The sequence below is a fragment of the Mastomys coucha genome, unplaced genomic scaffold (assembly GCF_008632895.1).
Source record: "Mastomys coucha isolate ucsf_1 unplaced genomic scaffold, UCSF_Mcou_1 pScaffold16, whole genome shotgun sequence".
Lineage (NCBI taxonomy): Eukaryota > Metazoa > Chordata > Mammalia > Rodentia > Muridae > Mastomys > Mastomys coucha.
In genome coordinates, this window is record NW_022196898.1 from 99,106,662 (window position 1) to 99,126,130 (window position 19,469).

A 19,469-nucleotide genomic window follows, 5' to 3' on the forward strand; every position below is an offset into this window, starting at 1 on the left:
AGTTCCTATGTAAAGGGAAAAGAAATAAAATAAAACCAGAAACCAGAACATGAACCATTGAACCCCCTCTAAGCATGTTTGCTATTTCCAGGCTCTGGCTAGGAGTAAGCTACCCATATACCAAAGAACATTTCCAGTTCCTGGCTAAGAAGAACAAGTAAAATTGTTCTTCCGTTATTCTAATAACATAGGTAGCCCATACTCAGGATAATACATTTTCAAATGAAAAAAAAAATTATCTTAATGAACCAGCACCTTCAAGAATCTTGTATTTCCTGCTGTGAGTAGTAGCACACACCTGAAATCCTAACCTAGGGAGCCTAAGGAGAAGGATAACTATTCCAAGGCCAACCTGAGCAACAAAGGAAGAAAAATAAAGGGTGAAATTGATATATGCATTCTTTGAATCTGGAGAAGACATAAATGTTCCTTCCGTATGAGTTTAGATTACTGATAAATCCCGTCTGGGTTTGAAGTCCCCAGTTTGTATCAGCTGGCTTTCTTAGTGTGAAGCCCTAACCCTGTGCATCAGTAGTATTTTAAATCTGCATATAGAAAGATGTATTTCAATTGGTCAAACTGTTAGCCTCACCTAACTCTCAAGACAGGAGTATGTCTTTCTGTTATATAATCTATAGACAACCGGCTGGTAATTGTAAGATCGCTGTGAGATCTTCGATTAGCATAGCTCTTGAGTCGTGATATCAGCATCAGACTGAGGTGACCCTAACAGACTGAGGGCTGTCTGCTTATCTCTGAAGCATGTGGAGCCGGCTCGGCACCCAAAACAAGCTTTTCCCTTATAACTATGTGGCAGAAACTTTCACTATGAATAAAGGTTTCAAGGCACCAATCACTGGTGGAGAATGAGACAGGACTTCTGGATTGGAAATAGGATGAGAGGAAGCAGGAGAGAGATATTTCCTTTTGGACAGGAGAAAGCATGGAGACACAGTGTAGATAGAGAGAGTCCAGCCTCCCCACCCACCTACCCCATCACAGGGGTAGGTGGCGAATCGGCCAGTAAGCACCACCAGAGGATTTATAATTTAAATAGCTTACAAAGCTAGGATGCTAGTTTCTGTGACCAGCAATTGTGTTGCCTGTTGATGCTAAAGTAAGATTGTGTGTTGTTTTGTTTTCCTTCACGCGAAGACTCAGCTGACTTCCAGAGAAATTACAGTGGTTGGGCACCTCAGCCAGCCACGGGAACTTGGAAGTGTAGGGCGTGCGTAGCAATGGCCCACCAAGGGAATTTAGCGAGCTGGGTGGAGACATTTCAGAGCTCTGAGCCAGAGTCTGCCGGGCTGAGAACAGGTCAGCCTGTCTGCCCTGCTGGAGGTGCTGTGCCTTACCATTTAAATGTTTCATACGAATTCTACATAACTAATTCTAGACCCACCTTCTACTAATGAATCAACCAAGAAGTGACAATCTGTTAGACTTCTGTTTTATAAAGAACACATGGGCTTATACACTCTTGGTATTATGTGGGAGACACTAGGTGAGTGTGCAAAAAGTCCTATACTTCTTCAGAAACCATCACTTTGTAATGCAAAAGTCTCCCTTCTTCACCAGCTTGCCTCAAGGGCTCTGGCACCAACACTCCTGCAGTCCCCACACCTTCCCTCTGCCTCATGCTGCACTCATGCCTTGTTTATTGGACCATTTAACACACTTCTTTGTCAAGAAAGAATTCAATGACTTTGGCTGCACACCTTACTGAATGCTAAATTATATAAAGTCCCAAAACCCCCAAAGCTCTAGAATGCACCTCTCTGTGTACCCAAGAAACATTAGAGGAGTCAGCAAGTCAAGAAAGGCACCCTCCTACATAGGAGCTTCAGCCTTCCGGAGGCCCGCGCTTGCCAGACTTTCCCTGTGTGCATTTCAAGTTCACATTTAATTCCATGAGACACATATGTTTATAAAGCATTACTGGGCAGGTTGGTTTTTTTGGACAACAAACTTGGGCTCAAGGCTTTTACTCCCAGAGTGTATGCATGTTCCAATGGACAGTTCTTCCGTGCCTTGTTCTCTTGGCTTCTACACACTCATCTTCCTCCTAGGTTCTACGTTTCCTTCATAATGCTACTCTCTGCTGCAGCATTATATACAAGGAGGACTTGTTACCTGCATAAGTAGTCTCTTTAGAACACCAATAGCAAGGTTATGGTCTTATATTCAGTGTGGAAACTAGTGAATTTTCAACCATTTTCAGTCTCTCTCAAGCAACAATGGCTAGGCCTTGTTATTCTCTAGGTTATATGCAGAAAGGCCCACCGATGTTTCTATCTGCACTTTCTACATCCAGTCATGGCTACACTGGTTGCTACACAAATTCTGTTCTCCATATCTACCCCTGTCTTTACCCATAAATTTCCTTTATTATTTAGCTTCTAGATCTTCCTTAAAACGCTCCATCTTCCCTCAACCCCCTCGACATGTGAGGCAGTCAGGAGAGCTGGCCTCAGATTCATGAAAGGAAGACAGCTGGCTTTCTGCCTTAAAAGACCGGAGAGCCCTTTGAAAGCTTCAGCACTTAGGATAGTGGGTCATATGCCTTGACCAGACAGCACAGTAAAGCTGGCTCTGGAGGCGTGGATGATGGTGAGCTGGCCTTAGGGAATGAGAACAAGAAAATTGACCCAGGCAGTACTGAGTGGCCTAACTAGAGCAGCGCTGGGGATCTTGCCCTGGTGGTGTGCAAAAGGGAAATCCAGTGCCTTGACCAGCTTGGCTGCTACCCAGGTCCAGAGCTTTGAGTTGGCTCACCCCGAAATATATATTATCTGCAAATAGTTAGGATGCATGACAGGGCCAGTCCTGCAGTTCTAAAGCTGCAGGGTGTCCATGACACAGGGCAGCAATGGGATGACAGAGAGGAGTCCTATTGAGGATCCAATATTGATGGTATTACAAAAGCCAGAGATCTCAAACCAGACCAATGACTCATTGTAATGAGCACTTGCAAGTGATGATGTGTGGATAGAGGGCTGTACTGCGGGCCACACTGGGACATACTACAACTTCCAATGATGAGATGTTTCCTATGCTTTTTTGTTTGTTTGTTTGTTTGTGTGTGTGTGTGTTTTATATCTTGGGGCAGGAGGAGGTTGCAAGGGTGAAGGGTGGATATGAAGGGAGGGAGAGAAGAGCAGGACTTGGGTGCATGATGTGGAACTCAAAAGTTTAAGAAAAAAACAAAAATAAAACCCTCTATTTCGTAATGGTATTGTGGTTCTTGAACATTCACAAGAACACGGCTTTCCTTAAAGCATTATGTTAATAAAAACCATTTCCTCATGCCTATCCTGAAGGGATTATTGTCCTCTTAGTAACCCAGAAGAAAAAATAATCTGGTTGAAAGTAAGTGAGACTGTCAGGATACAAAAACCTATTGAACCAAAACATATTTTTAAAAGGAAAATTAAGGGACCAGAGAGATTTCTCATCTGTTAAGAATATATACTGCCTTTGCAAAGGCCACTTTCAGTTCCCTGCACAGACATCAGATGGCCATGACCCCTGTTTCAGTTCTAGGTGGAGCTGAGACCTCTTTACTCCATATCCACCTGTGCTCATGTGCACATACCCACACAGACATACACATATGTACCTGCGCTCATGTGCACATACCCACACAGACATACACATATGCACATAATTAAAATAGTAAATACTTACCAAGATAAGGAAATATTAAAAACATTTCAGACTAAAAAATTGGACAGATAGGAAGGTTTACAAAAACAGCTGAAAAGAGTATTTTAAGATTTGTTTTTCTTTAATAGTTCTGACTTTGACAGCTATCAGGGGGACTTCAGAATCATTTGAAAGACTTGCATGACAACATTCCTTGGTGACTAGTAGATTTTATCTCTCAGTAGTTCACATTGGAGACACAGCTATGATGTTTTGGGATTCAGTCAATTAAGAGTATACATGGAGGGAGCCATGGTTCCAGCTGCATATGTAGCAGAGGATGGCCTTATCAGGTATCAGTGGGAGGAGAGTCCCTTGGTCCTGTGAAGGCTAAGTGGGTGGAAATGGGTGGGTAGGTGGGGGAGCACCTTCATAGAAACAGGAGGATGGAGGATGGGATGGGGGTTTCCCAAGGGGAAATGGGGAATGGGGAAACATTTGAAATGTAAATAAATAAAATATCCAATAAATAAAAATATATAAAAATAAAAAATAAAATCAAGCATGGAAATATTCAGGCAGAAACTTTATTTCATGAAATTAAAACATTATTATAATTAATCAAGTTGTTAACACATATTGGCTCTTTTCAATTCATTTAAATTTGTTAGAGACATTCTTGCTTTCAACCAGAAACAAGTGAAACTCTCTCCATGCTTTATTTCCTTGTCCTCATCCCTGCACCTCACTCTCTGTGTCTTCCTATTCCTTTATATATCTAAGTAAATATCATCACTAGAGAAAGTGGTACAGAGTTATCATGAGGATGCTTAATGCTTACTAGACCTTGTCATGAGCTCTGGGACTACAGGGCAAATCCAGTCCTGTTTCATTCTCCACTTGGGATAGCAGACATCTACATCATTTTCTAACTGCTGTGCAATCAATTAGGGCTCACAGAGTTGCATAATGTTTTGGGGAAGCAAAAGCAAAGCCAAGTGTGTTTTGCTTAAGGAGCTTGAGGAAGGCACATGTAGATGTGTGCACACATCAGATGGTCACGAGCCGCTGTTTCAGTCCCAGATGGATCTGACACCTCTGTCCTCCACATAGAAAACTGTCTATGGCGTGGGCACGTGGAAGCCCACTTGTCCCAGGACATCTCTCTTCTCTTCACTTCTCAGGGTTTGCCTTCATTTTTGATATGTGACTCATTGTTGAAGGACAGCAAGCATTAACAAAGGCTTTCAGCAGAGTGTCTCTTCTTGGGGCAATCAGGCTTAAACTAAAACCAGGGACGCTAATGTCATGGGAGCATGTGCCAATCCTCAGATTGCTCCAAAAGTAAAAGCAGAAATTAGCACATATTACAATACATGTCAGGGCTAGGAAAATGGGCCCCAAACACCCCCACTGAACTACAACTGAGGGTTTCCCAAATGACAGGGCTTTAAACAGGAGCCAGGGTACTAGTGTCCTCAAGAGACAAGTCCTCAAAGGCATCATCCGCAGCCCTCAACATCTGCCTGAGTGCAGCCAAGATCAGAACATCCTTCACAGGCTCCAACCTCCGCTCCGAAGCATGATTGCTGACCATCAAGATATTGGCTATAGGAATATTTAACATGTTTTGGACATTCTGCACCTGTGAAAAATGTATTTAAGATACATTTTATGTAAAAAATATGTTTATGAAGCATACATATGTTTACATATGAAGTTTATCATACTAGAAATTTAACTGAATATTAAGTACAATTAATGGTAGAAACTGAAGTGGTAATGGCTTGATGAATCCTCTTTATAATATAAATATAATATGGATAATTGTGGTTATAAACCAACATATAAGCTCTAATGAACTGAGAAATCAATCCAGTTATTTGTACTAATGAGGACTGAACCCAAGGCCTCAAACACGCTTGTAAGAATCCTCCCAGTGAGCTACATCTATATCCCCTTGTTACTTTTTATTTTAGGACATGGTCTTGAATCTACTCTGTCACCCAAAACAGGCCTTAAACTTGCAATCCTCTGATATCAGCCTCCGAGCATCAGTCTTGCAAACTGAACCCACCTTGACCTAATTCTCATTTCATGTGTGAATAATCATGCGTGCATGCACACACATACACACACATTTATGCATACACAAACACTAAGCTTGGGGGAAGAGAAAGCAGACAGTGAGTGAGCATATAGCTGCGATTCTATCCCCATATCATCTGGTTATAAGCACCACATTTTACCTGGCTTAGAGAAGTCACAGTTTCTGTCATGTTTACAAAATTGTCATCAAGAACTTCATCATAGTCCTTCACATTTGTAAGCAAGGCTACATGTCCGACACCTGAATCAAACAGACACATTATTATAGGAACGTGCCAAGGTAGTGTTTAAATATATGTTATAAGCACTGTTCCCTGTAAGATGATTTGAAAAGTTGAATGTGAAATATTCACAATAATCTCAGTATAGAACAAGATCTTCCAAAGGTTGTTTCACTCCAAAAGGAGCGCTTACTTTGAGATATATCTAAACTCACAGTAAATCTGAAAACTTGGTATGCTTTTTTAATTATTATTATTCTTTAATCATTTTTTACAGTCCAGAGTTTATCCCCTCCCGGTCTACCCTCCCACTGCTCCACATCCCACACCTCCCTCCTCCACTGTCCCTCCCCTGCCCCCCACTTCTCCAGGAGGATGTCCCCACCCCCACCCCAGCCCACCAGACCTCCCCACTCCCTGGGACGCCAAGTCTCTCCAGGGTTAGGTGCATCTTCTCTGACTGAGTCCAGACCAGGCATTCCTCGGCTATATATGTGTTGGGGGCCTCATATCAGCTGGTGTATGCTACCTGCTTGGTGACTCGGTGTGTGAGAGATCCTAGTTTTGAAATGAGAAATATGGCTACTGTACCCTTTAACTAAAGAGTTAACTAGGTAAAGCCAGTTAAGACTATCATAACATGCTTCAACATATCTGTTACAGACATTAATTTTTAATAATGACAATAATACTAAATATTGGAATATAGAAAACCTGGATTGGTTGTATAGCCCTAATTGGAATGTAACATGAAGTCATTTCTCTGAGTAGCATTTTGGTGATTATTTTTTTAAAAAATTAATATATACTTTCTTCATGACACAGAAGTCTTACCCGTAGGTATACTCCCTAAAAAATTAAAGCACTAATGTTTAGAAGCATTTTTTTTATAATATCTAAAACCTAGACAATAAGCAAGCACATCCTGGTATACCTATACCGGGGAATATTACTCAACAACCAAAGAGTAAACAATCACCACATAGAAGGTCTAACCTGAACTTGAAAGGGTGTTAGTGAGGCCAAGTTAAAACAGCCGTTCTCAAAACGTGGCCTATGAATTATCCTATTTATATAATATTCTCAAATGGAGACATAACTATAGAGATGTCGTCACAAGTAGTTAAGGATGGCGAATGGTCAGAGTGTCATCTTTGTAAGGATGAGCTGATTCTGTATCCTGGGTTGCAGACATAGGTATGTATTCATGAATTGCTATGTATGATACACAGTATAACAGTGTCAGCTTCCTGGGTTTGATCTTACTAGCCAGTTCCTGTGAGAAGGTGAGTCCCTTTAAAAACCACAAGAGGATTGAACAATCTAACCACAAGATAGATTGAAACCTATAGATGACCTAGGCCTTCTGTTCTGAAGGCTGACAGATGCCTGTTAGGCAAGTTTTTCAATGATTCCTTCTGTGCTTGCCGCCAACTTGGGGCTCAGGCCAAAGTTGCAGGACTTGTGCCTCTGCGCTGCTTGCTCTGTAACTTCCGACGAAACTGTAAACACTTCAAAAACGTCAGTGCTTATACAAGACTTACCACAGTCTACTACATCTTTGCGAATTTTTTTCAGCTTTGCCACCATTTTATCAGATAGTGTATTAACAGAGTTGATGTTTAGGACAAAAGCCACGCAGTGAATCCTGTCCTTCAGAGGCAGGGAGGCCGTGTAGTGCTTCTGCTTAATCGGCTCACACGGGTTGAACTGTACAGAGACAGAAGTTGACACTCACTTTGCAGAGCCTTCGCTTAGTTTGTACAGCAGAAAGCACAGCCACTCCGTCTCCTCGCTCCCTCGCTTCTTCCCCGCTTGCTTAGTTCTTCCCCGGCTTGCTTAGTTTAACATCCTCCCAGCTTCTTTCTCCCTGCCAAGATCTCACTTGCCAGAGCTTTCTCAAAGACAAATGACTTCATTGTTATAGTAAAAATGTTAACTAACCACTGTAATTGTTAAAGGGAAATGCAAAGAATACTTTTAAAATCTAACTCAAACCTCCATTACCCAGAAGCAAATACCATTGAAATTTGCTAGGCATCATTTAAGATCTTTGAGAATTTTGCATGTGTAAATGGACTCATGGATGGAGAGGGGCAGACAGAGAAGAGAGAATGAATGACATCTAAACTTAAAGACTAGGATTCCTTCTTATTTTTTTTCAAGGCAAAAATAAGGTAAAGTAAAATGAAAGAAATATCAACTTCCAAGTTAGTGTGTCCTGACCACAATCAAGATAGATTGCAAAGCATAGGAAACATTTAAGTATGTACTGTGAGTGTGTGTGTGTGTGTGTGTGTGTGTGTGTGTGTGTTCAGTGTTGGACTGAATAGACTTACTCCTTGATATGAAACCTGAAGGCCTCAGTGATGTGACTTTCCCCATCTTTCTGCTTTAGTCTTCCCTGTAACTTTGTAATTCCTTGACCTAACTAGACTGTGAGTCTCTTGAAAATAATGTCTGTGCTTTTAATTAACTGTGGGTTTTTTTTCAGTGATTCTTTTCATGTCTAGAGCAAATTATATTTTTAATAAATAATTTCAAATGAATGGTCACATAATAAAGCTTTTCAATGAAGTTCGACTGAGAGGAAAAAAGAGGACCAGTATCTAGAATGGAAGCCAACTCCATTATAAATCACACCTAAAAGTAAGGTGTTAAACTCTATGAGCACTTACAATGTATTGCTACTGTTTTCAGATGTTCTAGGACACAGGCCGTGCTATTCTATTCTTAAATATATTTCATATATTTAAAATCTAAGGCTTAGAAAAACCATTATATAACTTCTTTCGTGGTTACCCACTTATACAGATCCTGGCATGAGGTAGCATTGCCCCACTCTTATGGAATACTCCAACAGAGGGTTGATAATTATTCTAATATCTTCTCTACATTTAAACATACAGAAAATTAAACTCTCCACTGGTTTAACTACTTAAATGACTTCTTCACTCATGATTGATGTTATGAAAAGAACCGTGTAAACAGAATAATCCTGTGGACCTCTCCTGGAACATAGGTAAGTCAAGTCCTGCCATTTAGTTTTATTTCTCAGTGACATAGAACATGAGGACACACACACACACACGCGTGTGTGTGTGTGTGTGTGTGTGTGTGTGTGTGTGTGTGTGTGTGTGTGCGTGTGTTGGAATCACATGTGACAGCCTGAACGGTCTTGTAGAGTAAAAAGCAATGAGACAATTTAAAGTGTCTTGGAATGGAAGGCCTCTTACCTGATACCTGTCTGGTACATAGCCTTTTAAGATGTGAGGAACATCGTCTATGCACAGCCCTGCTTCTTCCCCCTCCTTCAATCCCATTGAATCGCACAGCATGAATGGGAGTGTTTCCCCACTTTTTGCATCTTTAATGGAATAAACTCTGTACTGTAAAAAAAAAATTATTGTGCTAAAGTATATTTGTTAGCCTTCAAAACAAGAAGAAAAGGAAAAATTTGCTTATGTTTTAATATAGTGAGTGGCCTGGACCTAGGATAGTCCTCCTATCTCAGTCTCAGAGGGCTGGGGTTAAGGCATGAGTGACCACATCAAGCTGTGTGTTCACAGTCTGACAGTTCCTCAGAAAATTGGACATAGTAATTCCTGAGGACCCAGCTATACCACTCCGGGGCATATACCAAGAAGATATTCCTACATGTAATAAGGATACATGTTCCTCTATGTTCATAGCAGTCACATTTATAATAGCCAGAAGCTGGAAAGAACCCAGATATCCCTCAAAAGAGGAATGGATACAGAAAATGTGGGACATTTACACAATGGAATACTACTAAGCTATTAAAAACAATGACTTCATGAAATTTGTAGGCAAGTGGATGGATCTAGAAAATATCATCCTAAGTGAGGTAACTCAGTCACAAAAGAACACATGTTGTATGTACTCACTGATAAATGGATACTAAGGAATGAGTGTGGAAGACCCACAATACAACTCATGGACCACATGAAGCTCAAGAAGAAGGAAGACCAAAGAGTGGATGGTTCAGTCCTACGTAGAAGGGGGAACAAAATAATCAAGGGAAGTAGGTGGTGGGCTGGGCTTGGGAGGAGAAGAGAAAGAGAAGAAAAAGAGGAGCAAAATCAGGCATGGGAGGAGATGGAAGAGATATACAGAGAGGTTCAGGAAATTGAACAGAAGTGTATAGAAATGGGAGATGAGGAACTGGGGGTAGCAACCAGAAAGTCCCAAGTGCCAGGAAAGCAAGAGCCTCCCAGGACCTCATGGAGATGACATTAGCTGAAATACCCCACGGCGGGAGGGAGAACCTGTTGAGACCATATCCAGAGGTTAGGCATGGCTCCCTGGTTGAGGGATGGGACCATCTACCCATCTCCAAAATTTTAACCCCTGTCTACAGGAAATACAGGGACAAAGAATGGAACAGAGACTGCAGGAAAGGCCATCCACAGATTATCCCATCTGGGCATCCATCCCACATACAGACACCAAACCCTGACACTATTGCTGATGCCAAGAAGGGCTTGCTGACAGGAGACTTATATAGCTAAATCCTGAGAGGCTCTGCCAGATCCTGACCAATACAGATGCAGTTGCTTGCAGACAACCATGAGACTGAGCCTGGGGACCCCTACAGAGGAGTTAGGGAAAGACTGAAGGAGCTGAAGGGGCCTTATCTGGCATCAGTTGAAGGAGAGGCCCTTGGTCCTATGAAATCTTGATGCTCTAGTATAGAGGAATGCTAGGGTGGTGGGGCAGGAGTGGGTGGGTGGGTAGGCTGGGGAGCACCCTCATAGAAGCAGGGTAAGGGGATAGGATGGGGAGATTGCAGAGGAGAAACTGGGAAAGTGGATAACATTTGAAATGTAAATAACTAAAATATCCAATTAACAAAAAGAAACAAGACACAACTTGTGAAAGTGTTGTAAATGTGCTGAGATCTTGAATACAGAACCAATGACAAAGAGATACTATAGGCTTATAATATATTTGCAACAAGTACGAAAAGGTGTTTTTATATAACTAACTCTTAAGTCTGTAAAAACAAAAGGTTTCTCTGGATAACATTGTATAGAGATAATTCTGATGCAATGTTTATTTCTACTTCACTTAGCATCTAACTGTAGATTATGAAGAAGGTTATGTGTAAGGGAAAATTACAAAGAAATGAACAAATATACTCAGTATAACCTGCAAAATCACAAACTTTCACAGATCCTTAGGTACCTTACCTGCTTGGTGATGCCACTTTCGGCAAACCCCATGATGGCCTGGCGAGCTAGGTGGCCCTGGAAAGCAGACTTCACAGAGTTGAAAAAGCTGGACTTTCCTGAACCTACTGGGCCCACCAAGAGAATACGAACTTCTGAAACCAAGTCCTTATAAGGCTTGTAGGCTCTGAGAGCAGAGAGTAATTTTCCTCGGTGCCTGTTTAGAATGCAGAAATTAAATACAATAGCAGATCTTCAGCAAAACACTATAAATACCTTAGAGCTTCCACTTCTGGTTTAGGGATGGGTTTAGCTATACACTTCTTTTGATAGAGCTTTATAATATATTAAGCATAACACTATAAACACCCCAGGTTATATAGTTCATACTTAGATATATTGCATTTACATAGTGGAATGAAATCTTAACCTGCCATTAATCTTAATCAAGCCATTGTTAACTTTAGAAAACAAATTTTGGAGTGATATTAACACTGAAAGTAAGTGACTATTTGAAATAAAATATAACAAAGGGAAGTAAAAATATATTTGCATCTATAAGTTAGAAAAGTGGTTTTTAAATTAACTGGACTTTTGTCTGTCAACAACTATTATCATTCCAAGTAATATGATTTTGTTTTATCTTTCTCACTAGTTCATTGTCAGCACTTAATGCAGTTAATCTCGATAAAATGAGTAATGGGTAGGTCAAGAACCTAACTTACTGATCGGCTGTCACCATCTTCTTTATGAAGCCTGGATCTTTCTTAATGCCTACAGAAAATAAGCACATCATAGTGAGCTCCCTGACTTGTTTGGCTGTCTGAGGTCAAGTGTCCCTCCCAAACAGGGCTGGTCTGCTTAGCCAGTCTTGGCCTTTTCAACTGAGTTCAGATTGGCAGCATCCTCAGAGGAAGAGGAGAAAAGACAGCTCGCTGCAATTGTCTAATGGGCTTCACCCTCCTGGTCTCTGCCATCTCCCTCCCTCCTTCTCTCCTTCCTGCTTCCCTCTCCTCTCTCCTGCCTTAACTTCATGTCCATCCCTGTCTTTCTGTTTTAAGGGAATAAGAGATAGTTTATTCTGGAGACATTTTGAGTTACCATGATCAGGGAACACAGATTTATGTTAGCCCAAATTCCATGTTCCAGTGTGGAAGCGTTCTTGCAACAGTTTTACAGTTTTACAGAACAAAGAGAGATATGAGTGAATGCACATTTAAAATGTGTTTGTGAGTATGGCAGAGGAGCAGATGCAGCAAGGCCATCTCTGTCTTTACACATCTTAAATCTCTTTGCTCACAGTATCTGTAGTCCTGAGTCCTCAGAGCATGACAGGCTCGTCATTTCCTTGCCCTTACACACCAACGACAGTACAGAAACCGCAGAAACTAGAACCAAACGTAAAAGCAGATTATCCTTTTGTACGTACCATCAACTCGAAAAATTTCACATTCCACAGAGAGAAGACCAGACTCAAGACTAAGCTCTAGTTCTTTTCTCACTGTGTCATGTAGAGAAAGTGTGAAACCTCTGAACGGTCTTGCACCGAGTGACAAAACACTGCGTGGGAAAATTATCAGATCTGTAGACCTAACTGTTACTCGTGTGCTCAGAAATAAAGCTGGTATTCCAGAGCTATTATTCTTTTTTAACGAAAACCAAGCACAAGTACATGGCTTCTCAGAGTCTACAGTGGGAAAATCCTCCAGCATAAAAACGCCCACGATGACACCTTTCTTCAGGTGAAATACTGTCACTGTGGACCCCTGAAGACAGCATTTCTGAGTCATCTCAAGAATGCAATTTTTATGAACATTAGACTGATAAAGTAGAGTCAACGATGCGTTCCCAAGCAGCCTTTCCAGCATCTTTTCTTCTCTCCATGTCAGTCTGGCTGTCACTTTCATGCTCCTGTAACTGACAGAAAAACAGAAGCCGGGTAACTAGCAGAATATAGCAGTTTAAAGGACAAACTTCTGTTTGGTTCCAGTGAGTTTTATTGACCTCTGACCCAATAAAAACACATTAGGAATTTGAAGCCAATAATATAACATGTAGAAATGGAGGAACAGCAATTACATATGAAAAGTAACAACTTTTGAAATGATAAATAGCATTAAATGTTAGCATTAGGCTGGGAATAATGGCACACTCCTTTAAGCTCAGTACTCAGGAGACAAAGGTAAGTAGATGTGTGTGAGTATAAGGCCAGCCTGATCTACATACACAGTGAGTTCCAGTCCACTCTGATCTACATACACAGTGAGTTCCAGTCTAGCCAGAATTATACAGGGAAAGCTTGTCTAAAATAAATAAATAAATAAATAAATAAATAAATAAATAATAAAATTTAACTTTGGTTCTCAGTAAATTCCAGACTAGAGAAAAATACACAATAAAAGTAATCAATAAATATCTTTATCTATGATTTGTGGATCACATAGCCTCCTGTTGAGATAACCTTGTATACATTGTGTAGATGTGTCTGTTTTATTCAATTGTTAATACTGGCTGGCAGGATTTGGTATTATTTCTATCGCTCATGGCTTGCCTTAGTATTTTGTAAACATCCATCCTCCTTCACCTTCTGATTGACTTAATAAAGATCTGATGGCCAATAGCTGGGCAGGAAGTAGAGGCAGGACTTCAGGACAGAGAGAGGGTCTTTGAGCAAAGATGCAGATTTCAGAGATTTTCCAGGGACACAAGGAGGAAGGAATGAGTGGACAGGCGTAGACTAGAAATAGTCAGGGTTAATTTGTACACGCCTGCTGAGAGTCTGCCCAGCTACAGTGCCTACGCTTTTATAAAGAATAGGAAAGTCTCCATGTCATTATTCTTATAGCTAGAGTGTTCATAGAAGGTGCTGTAATTCTCTACCCTGATTACTTGATCTCCATAGTAATCACAACCGTTCTAGACAATATGTATTGGGGGGTTTGCATGTAGATCACTCATGTGTTGGGAGCTTTGCCCTTAATACAATAATAACAGACAGAACAATAAAAAGACAGGATCTAGTGAGAAATACCTACTTCAGTTTAGAAGCTTGCCCTTGAAAGAAACTAAAGTATTTCTTATAGAACTCTAGTCATATTTCATGAGAAAATTATTATAAAAGCCTAAGACTGTCTAGGATTCTAGCTTCTGGTTTGGCCATGTGATATCTTCCACACATATGTGGTACAGCCATGACACAATCCTCCTTGAAGTGGTACAAACAAGAAGACATGTACCATAGCTGGACAACATAGCTTTAAGATATCTAGACTGTGCCCTAAATGAGCCTGCTTCCTTTACGATGTTGACTGCTCTGAGATATTTACTACAGTAACAGAAAGATGCTGATTCTGTATCTGAACAAATGAACATGACTGCATGCCAATAAAACATCTTTACCACTTAGAGACTACAATGTGTCAATCCATAAATTAAAAGACCGAGATGAAAGTATATTAAAAAAAAATAGTTCACAAAGAAAATAACAGAATAGGAAGGCAGTCAACAGACACGGAAGTCCTACACTGACAGGTAAACTCACAGTCATCATACTAGTTACTGAAATAAAAATAAAAATTAAAAATTGTAGCCGGGCTGTGGTAGCACATGCCTATAATCCCAGCACTTGGCAGGCAGAGGCAGGCAGATTTCTGAGTTCAAGACCAGCCTGGTCTACAGAGTGAGTTCCAGGACAGCCAGGGCTACATAGAGAAACCCCGTCTCTGAAAAACCAAAAAAAAAAAAAAAAAATTAAAAATTGTATAAACTTTTTAAAGTATTAAAAATACTTCAAAGAATAAATAATTATAATACTGTCTAAGATTCAGAAGAGTTAGCACAGAAAGGCAAATTTGATATTTGGAATAATACTTCCTTGAGTTGTATGTGTCAACTTCAGAGAGGTACCCAAGAGGCTGGGGAGGTTCTTCAGCAAGAAAAATATTTGTCATGCAAGTACAAGGGTCAGAGTCCAAATTCTTAAAACTAATGTAAAGCCAGGCACAGTAGGAAAACCAGAATTCCTATTGCAAAAAAGTATCCAAAGTGGGAAATCCCCTAAAGCTTGTGGGTGAAGCTGGTAAGAGCATGTGAGCCAGGTAGAAGCCCATCTACGCAGGTGCACAAGAGACCTTCTTCAAACAAAATGGAAGGCAAAGTCCAGACACAACAGCTTATAATCTGAACTCTACAAACACTGTGGTGTATATGCACCTGCACATACAAAGACACACACACATACCATGTGTTGAAATTCTGAGGAGATCCAGAGAAGACATATGAACAAACTAGAGGCATACAGGATTTGCTTTCTCTTTCAATAGCTTTAATCTTGTTGCATTCAGATAAATGGGATTTGTAGTGTGGGTTATTGCATGGCATCCCAATTACTGAATTTCTAAAATAAGACACTAAAGATATAAACTATAAAGATCAAATTGACTTTGAATACAGATAATTGTCCTATAACAAGTGATAATAAAAACTAGTTGGGAAATTATAATGATATTCTATAAAGCTATTCTACAGAGGAATAATCTCTGTACACGAACCACACAGACAAAAAAAAAAAGTTGCCCAAGAATGTGAAAAGCCAATTCAAAGAGGTAGTGATAAGAACAGAGAAAGGGATAGACATTCTGTAACATGACACTGTGCCTCATACATCTCACACAGGAATAAACGTCCATCAGTGCCAACAGTTGGCCCAGATACAGAGATTCTAAAACATTAGTATTGGAGGTTGGATAGATGGCTCAACAATTAAGAGAACTCGCTCCTTTTCTAGAGAACCAGGGTTCAGTCCCCAGATCCCTCACAACTACCTGAAATTCCCATTTTAAGGGGACTGATGCCTTCTTCTGTCCTCTACTGTATATATAGGGTACACACATGAACATTCAGGCATACATCCATAACCATAAGATGAATAAGTACTTTAAACAAAATAATTGTGATTTTCCTTATAGCCTCATAAAGTTCTGTAGAAAATGCAGTCAGGCCTGCACTGTTAATGAATACAATCATTGATCAGTTTGTCACATTTTGGTACACCTACACATTAAATCAGCAGTTGACATGAATAGATTAACTCTATTTTTTATAAACATGAGTAAAGTTCAAATAATTTTCTTTTAACTTAAAAAGCAAACTAAGTATGAAAAGCTAAGTCTGGTGTCATGTCTATAAAGTGTTAACATAAAGCAATATCAGAGATTGCACTCATACATTATATATAAGGAACAAGGCACAAAAATAAACAAGCCAGTGATCTGCGCAGATGTCTGTGGAAGAAATAAAGAAGAGAACAGAGGAGAGACTCAGAGACAGCTTCTACTTTCCAAGGAACACGTTTCTTCCAAAGGGAATCTGACTAAGCGAATCAAATCATAGTTGAAACAAGATGGGAATACTGGAAATTGTTCTAGAGCTCACTCCCCCTGTAGATAGCAGTGCGCCCGTTTTCATTACACAAAGAGCAGAAAGGAGAGCAGTTCCATAACCGGATCACCCTGCCAGCATCACCCTGAAGATTAAAGAGAACTCAGCAGATCTGAAGTCCCGGGGAAGTGCTTACCTGCTGCTGAAGAACAGACTGAAGAACAGGGTAAATTTATTAAGTAGAGAACTCTCTCGTTCTGGGTTGTGGAGCAGTTGGAGGATGGAAAGCTCTTTGTCTATCTTAGGTTCCAGAGTCACAAAAAAAAGAGGGAAACAAAACTGAAACTCACAACAGGAAATACTCTGTTATGTGTTTAGTTGGCTGCACGCCAATTACTTAACTTTCATTTTCCTCACTGGAAGAAACAGGATGAGAAAGAGAAAGCCAAGCAGAAAATAAAATTATCCTTGAGTTTGACCACATGCAGACATGTATAAAATGGCAACAACTCATGAAAACTTTCCTTGAAAAGTCCTTCCTGGCAGATGTTGACAAAATTATTCAAGAGCCCCCTCATAAAAAAGGATTGGAAGACATGAAGAAGCTAAGGTACCCAGCTCCCACAATGCTGTCAATCCAAAAGTGGCAGTTCTCAATGAGTGCAATTAAAGAACAAGAACTAATGGAAGAAATGAGTGAAGGTGAGCCTGTTAAAGCAAAAAGGCAGAAGAGAGATGATAATAAAGACATTGATTCAGAGAAATAAGCTGCCATGGAAGCTGAAATTAAAGCTGCCTGAGAAAGGGCCATTGTCCCTCTGGAGGCTCAAATGAAGCAGATCAAGGACATGCTGTTAGAGAGAGGGGTGTCTGCTTTTTCAACATGGGAGAAGGAGTTGCACAAGATAGTATTTGACCCTCGGTACTTGCTCCTTAGTCCTAAAGAAAGAAAACAGGTGTTTGATCAATATGTCAAGACCAGAGCAGAGGAAGACGCAGGGAAAAGAAAAATAAAATAATGCAAGCCAAGGAAGATTTCAAAAAAAAAAAATGATGGAAGAAGTGAAGTTTAATCCCAGAGCTACTTTTAGTGAATTTGCTGCCAAACATGCTAAAGATTCAAGATTCAAAGCAATTGAAAAGATGAAAGATAGAGAACCATTGTTTAATGAATTTGTGGCAGCTGCAAGGAAGAAAAAAAAAGATTAGAGATGAGAGGTGAGAAGATTAAATCAGATTTCTTTGAACTGTTATGTAATCACCACTTGGATAGTCAATCTCCATGGAGCAAAGTAGAAGACAAAGTAAAAAGTGACCCACGGTATAAAGCAGATAGTTCATCAATGAGAGGAGACCTTTTCAAACAGCATATAGAGAAAATAGCTAAGAATTTAGACTCAGAAAAAGAAAAAGAACTGGAAAGGCAAGCCCGCATTGAGGCAAGCCTTCAAGAACGTGAAAGCGAAGTTCAAAAGGCACATTCTGAACAAACTAAAGAAATCGATCGAGAGAGAGAGCAGCACAAACGAGAGAGAGAGAGAGAGAGAGAGAGAGAGAGAGAGAGAGAGAGAGAGAGAGAGAGAGAAGCGCAAAGGAGAGAGAGCAGTGCAAAGGAGAGAGAGAGCAGCGCAAAGGAGGACCAGATTCATTACATACAGATCCAAAAAGCTAATCCAAGAATCTGATCAGCACCTGAAAGATGGAGAAAAAATTTTGCAGAGTGACAAATGGTATCTAGTACTGGACTGTGTGCCAGAGGAGAGGAGGAAACTACTCGTGGTGCATGTTGATGACCTGGATCGCCGAGGTCCACCCCCACCTCCCACAGCATCAGAGCCCACTAGACAATCCACAAAATAATTCTAAATACCCTTGCATGGGCTCGCTGTTAATTGAAAATGCTTGCATGAGCCAAATTTTCAGGTTTTTACTTCTATGTGCATTAGTCAACCTATTGCAAAACCACCTGACGAACAGGAGAAGCGATTGTGGGCAGTCTCTGAACAGAGCACTTTGAAAATATTTAATGCTTTTCTTTGTGTGGCATGACTGACACACATACTCAAATATAGGCTGTCGCTACTAAATTTAAAATCTTGAAGCTAAAAATCATCCTTTTATAAGGTGTGGAAGCCAGGGACTTGGTGATATTCTTACTAGCAGTGTTACTCAGCAAGACAGGAGAATTTGTGGTAGGAGCTTAGAATGCCACAGACTCCAGGAAAATTGAAGTTGGAGTTTGCTTTTGATTTTGTTTTTTAAGTGGGTAAAAGATAAAATACTGAATTGAATTCTTCCAGAGACTATGAATATTCTAACGGACATACTCTTACCATTGTCTCTTAAGAACAGTTTACTTGTACTGTTCACATCCATTCTTTGATGCTCTCTCTGGAGTTCTAGGCCAAGTCTTGTTTACCCCAGGAGAAGATGCATTTAGTAATTTCTTCTCAGGTATGAACCACATTCATAACTAACATGTTGGCCAGAATGGAATCCTGGTTTAAACATTCTTTATTCTCTACTGAATGATCTCTACCAATATTCTCAATTAGACAACAAAACTCCCTTTCTGGGGGCTCCTGTAAACTACTCCTGTTTGAATGTTTGAACTTTTGTTTCTAAAAAGTTTAATTTTAAGATGTTTGAATGTTGAATTTATGTATTTGAACTACAATGAACCAACTCATATATATATGAAAAGCCCTTTCTGTAATGCTGCCTATATCCTTGGCCCTGTGTCACTAATGCTTCAACTGTTCTTCCTAGAACAGCCTTATATATGTTAGTAGCTCTGCTTCTTGGAGTCCAAAAAACTCTTGAACACATCAAGCAAATTAGGAGATTGTGAGGAGTCTCCAGTGAGAGCTGCCATCTTCTCTCCGGTGAGTTCCTAAGCCGGGAACAGTCAGCAGGGAGGCAC

At 40.3% G+C, this 19,469-nt stretch overlaps 1 protein-coding gene and 1 pseudogene across 1 annotated transcript; one reads left to right on the forward strand and one right to left on the reverse strand.

Annotated features, from left to right (window-relative positions):
- Positions 1–4,216: 4,216 nt before the first annotated feature.
- On the reverse strand, positions 4,217–16,866 carry LOC116093941 (interferon-induced protein 44-like). The gene is made up of 8 exons (XM_031375845.1): positions 16,743–16,866; positions 12,597–13,084; positions 11,893–11,941; positions 11,189–11,384; positions 9,212–9,364; positions 7,520–7,685; positions 5,895–5,995; positions 4,217–5,290 (listed from the first exon to the last, which is right to left on the reverse strand). Exons 2-8 carry the CDS (start codon positions 13,072–13,074, stop codon positions 5,096–5,098), a joined length of 1,338 nt encoding a protein of 445 aa, XP_031231705.1. The 5' UTR covers positions 13,075–13,084; positions 16,743–16,866; the 3' UTR covers positions 4,217–5,095.
- A 162-nt stretch (positions 16,867–17,028) lies between these two features.
- Positions 17,029–18,075, forward strand: LOC116093326 (annotated as a pseudogene).
- Positions 18,076–19,469: the final 1,394 nt, after the last annotated feature.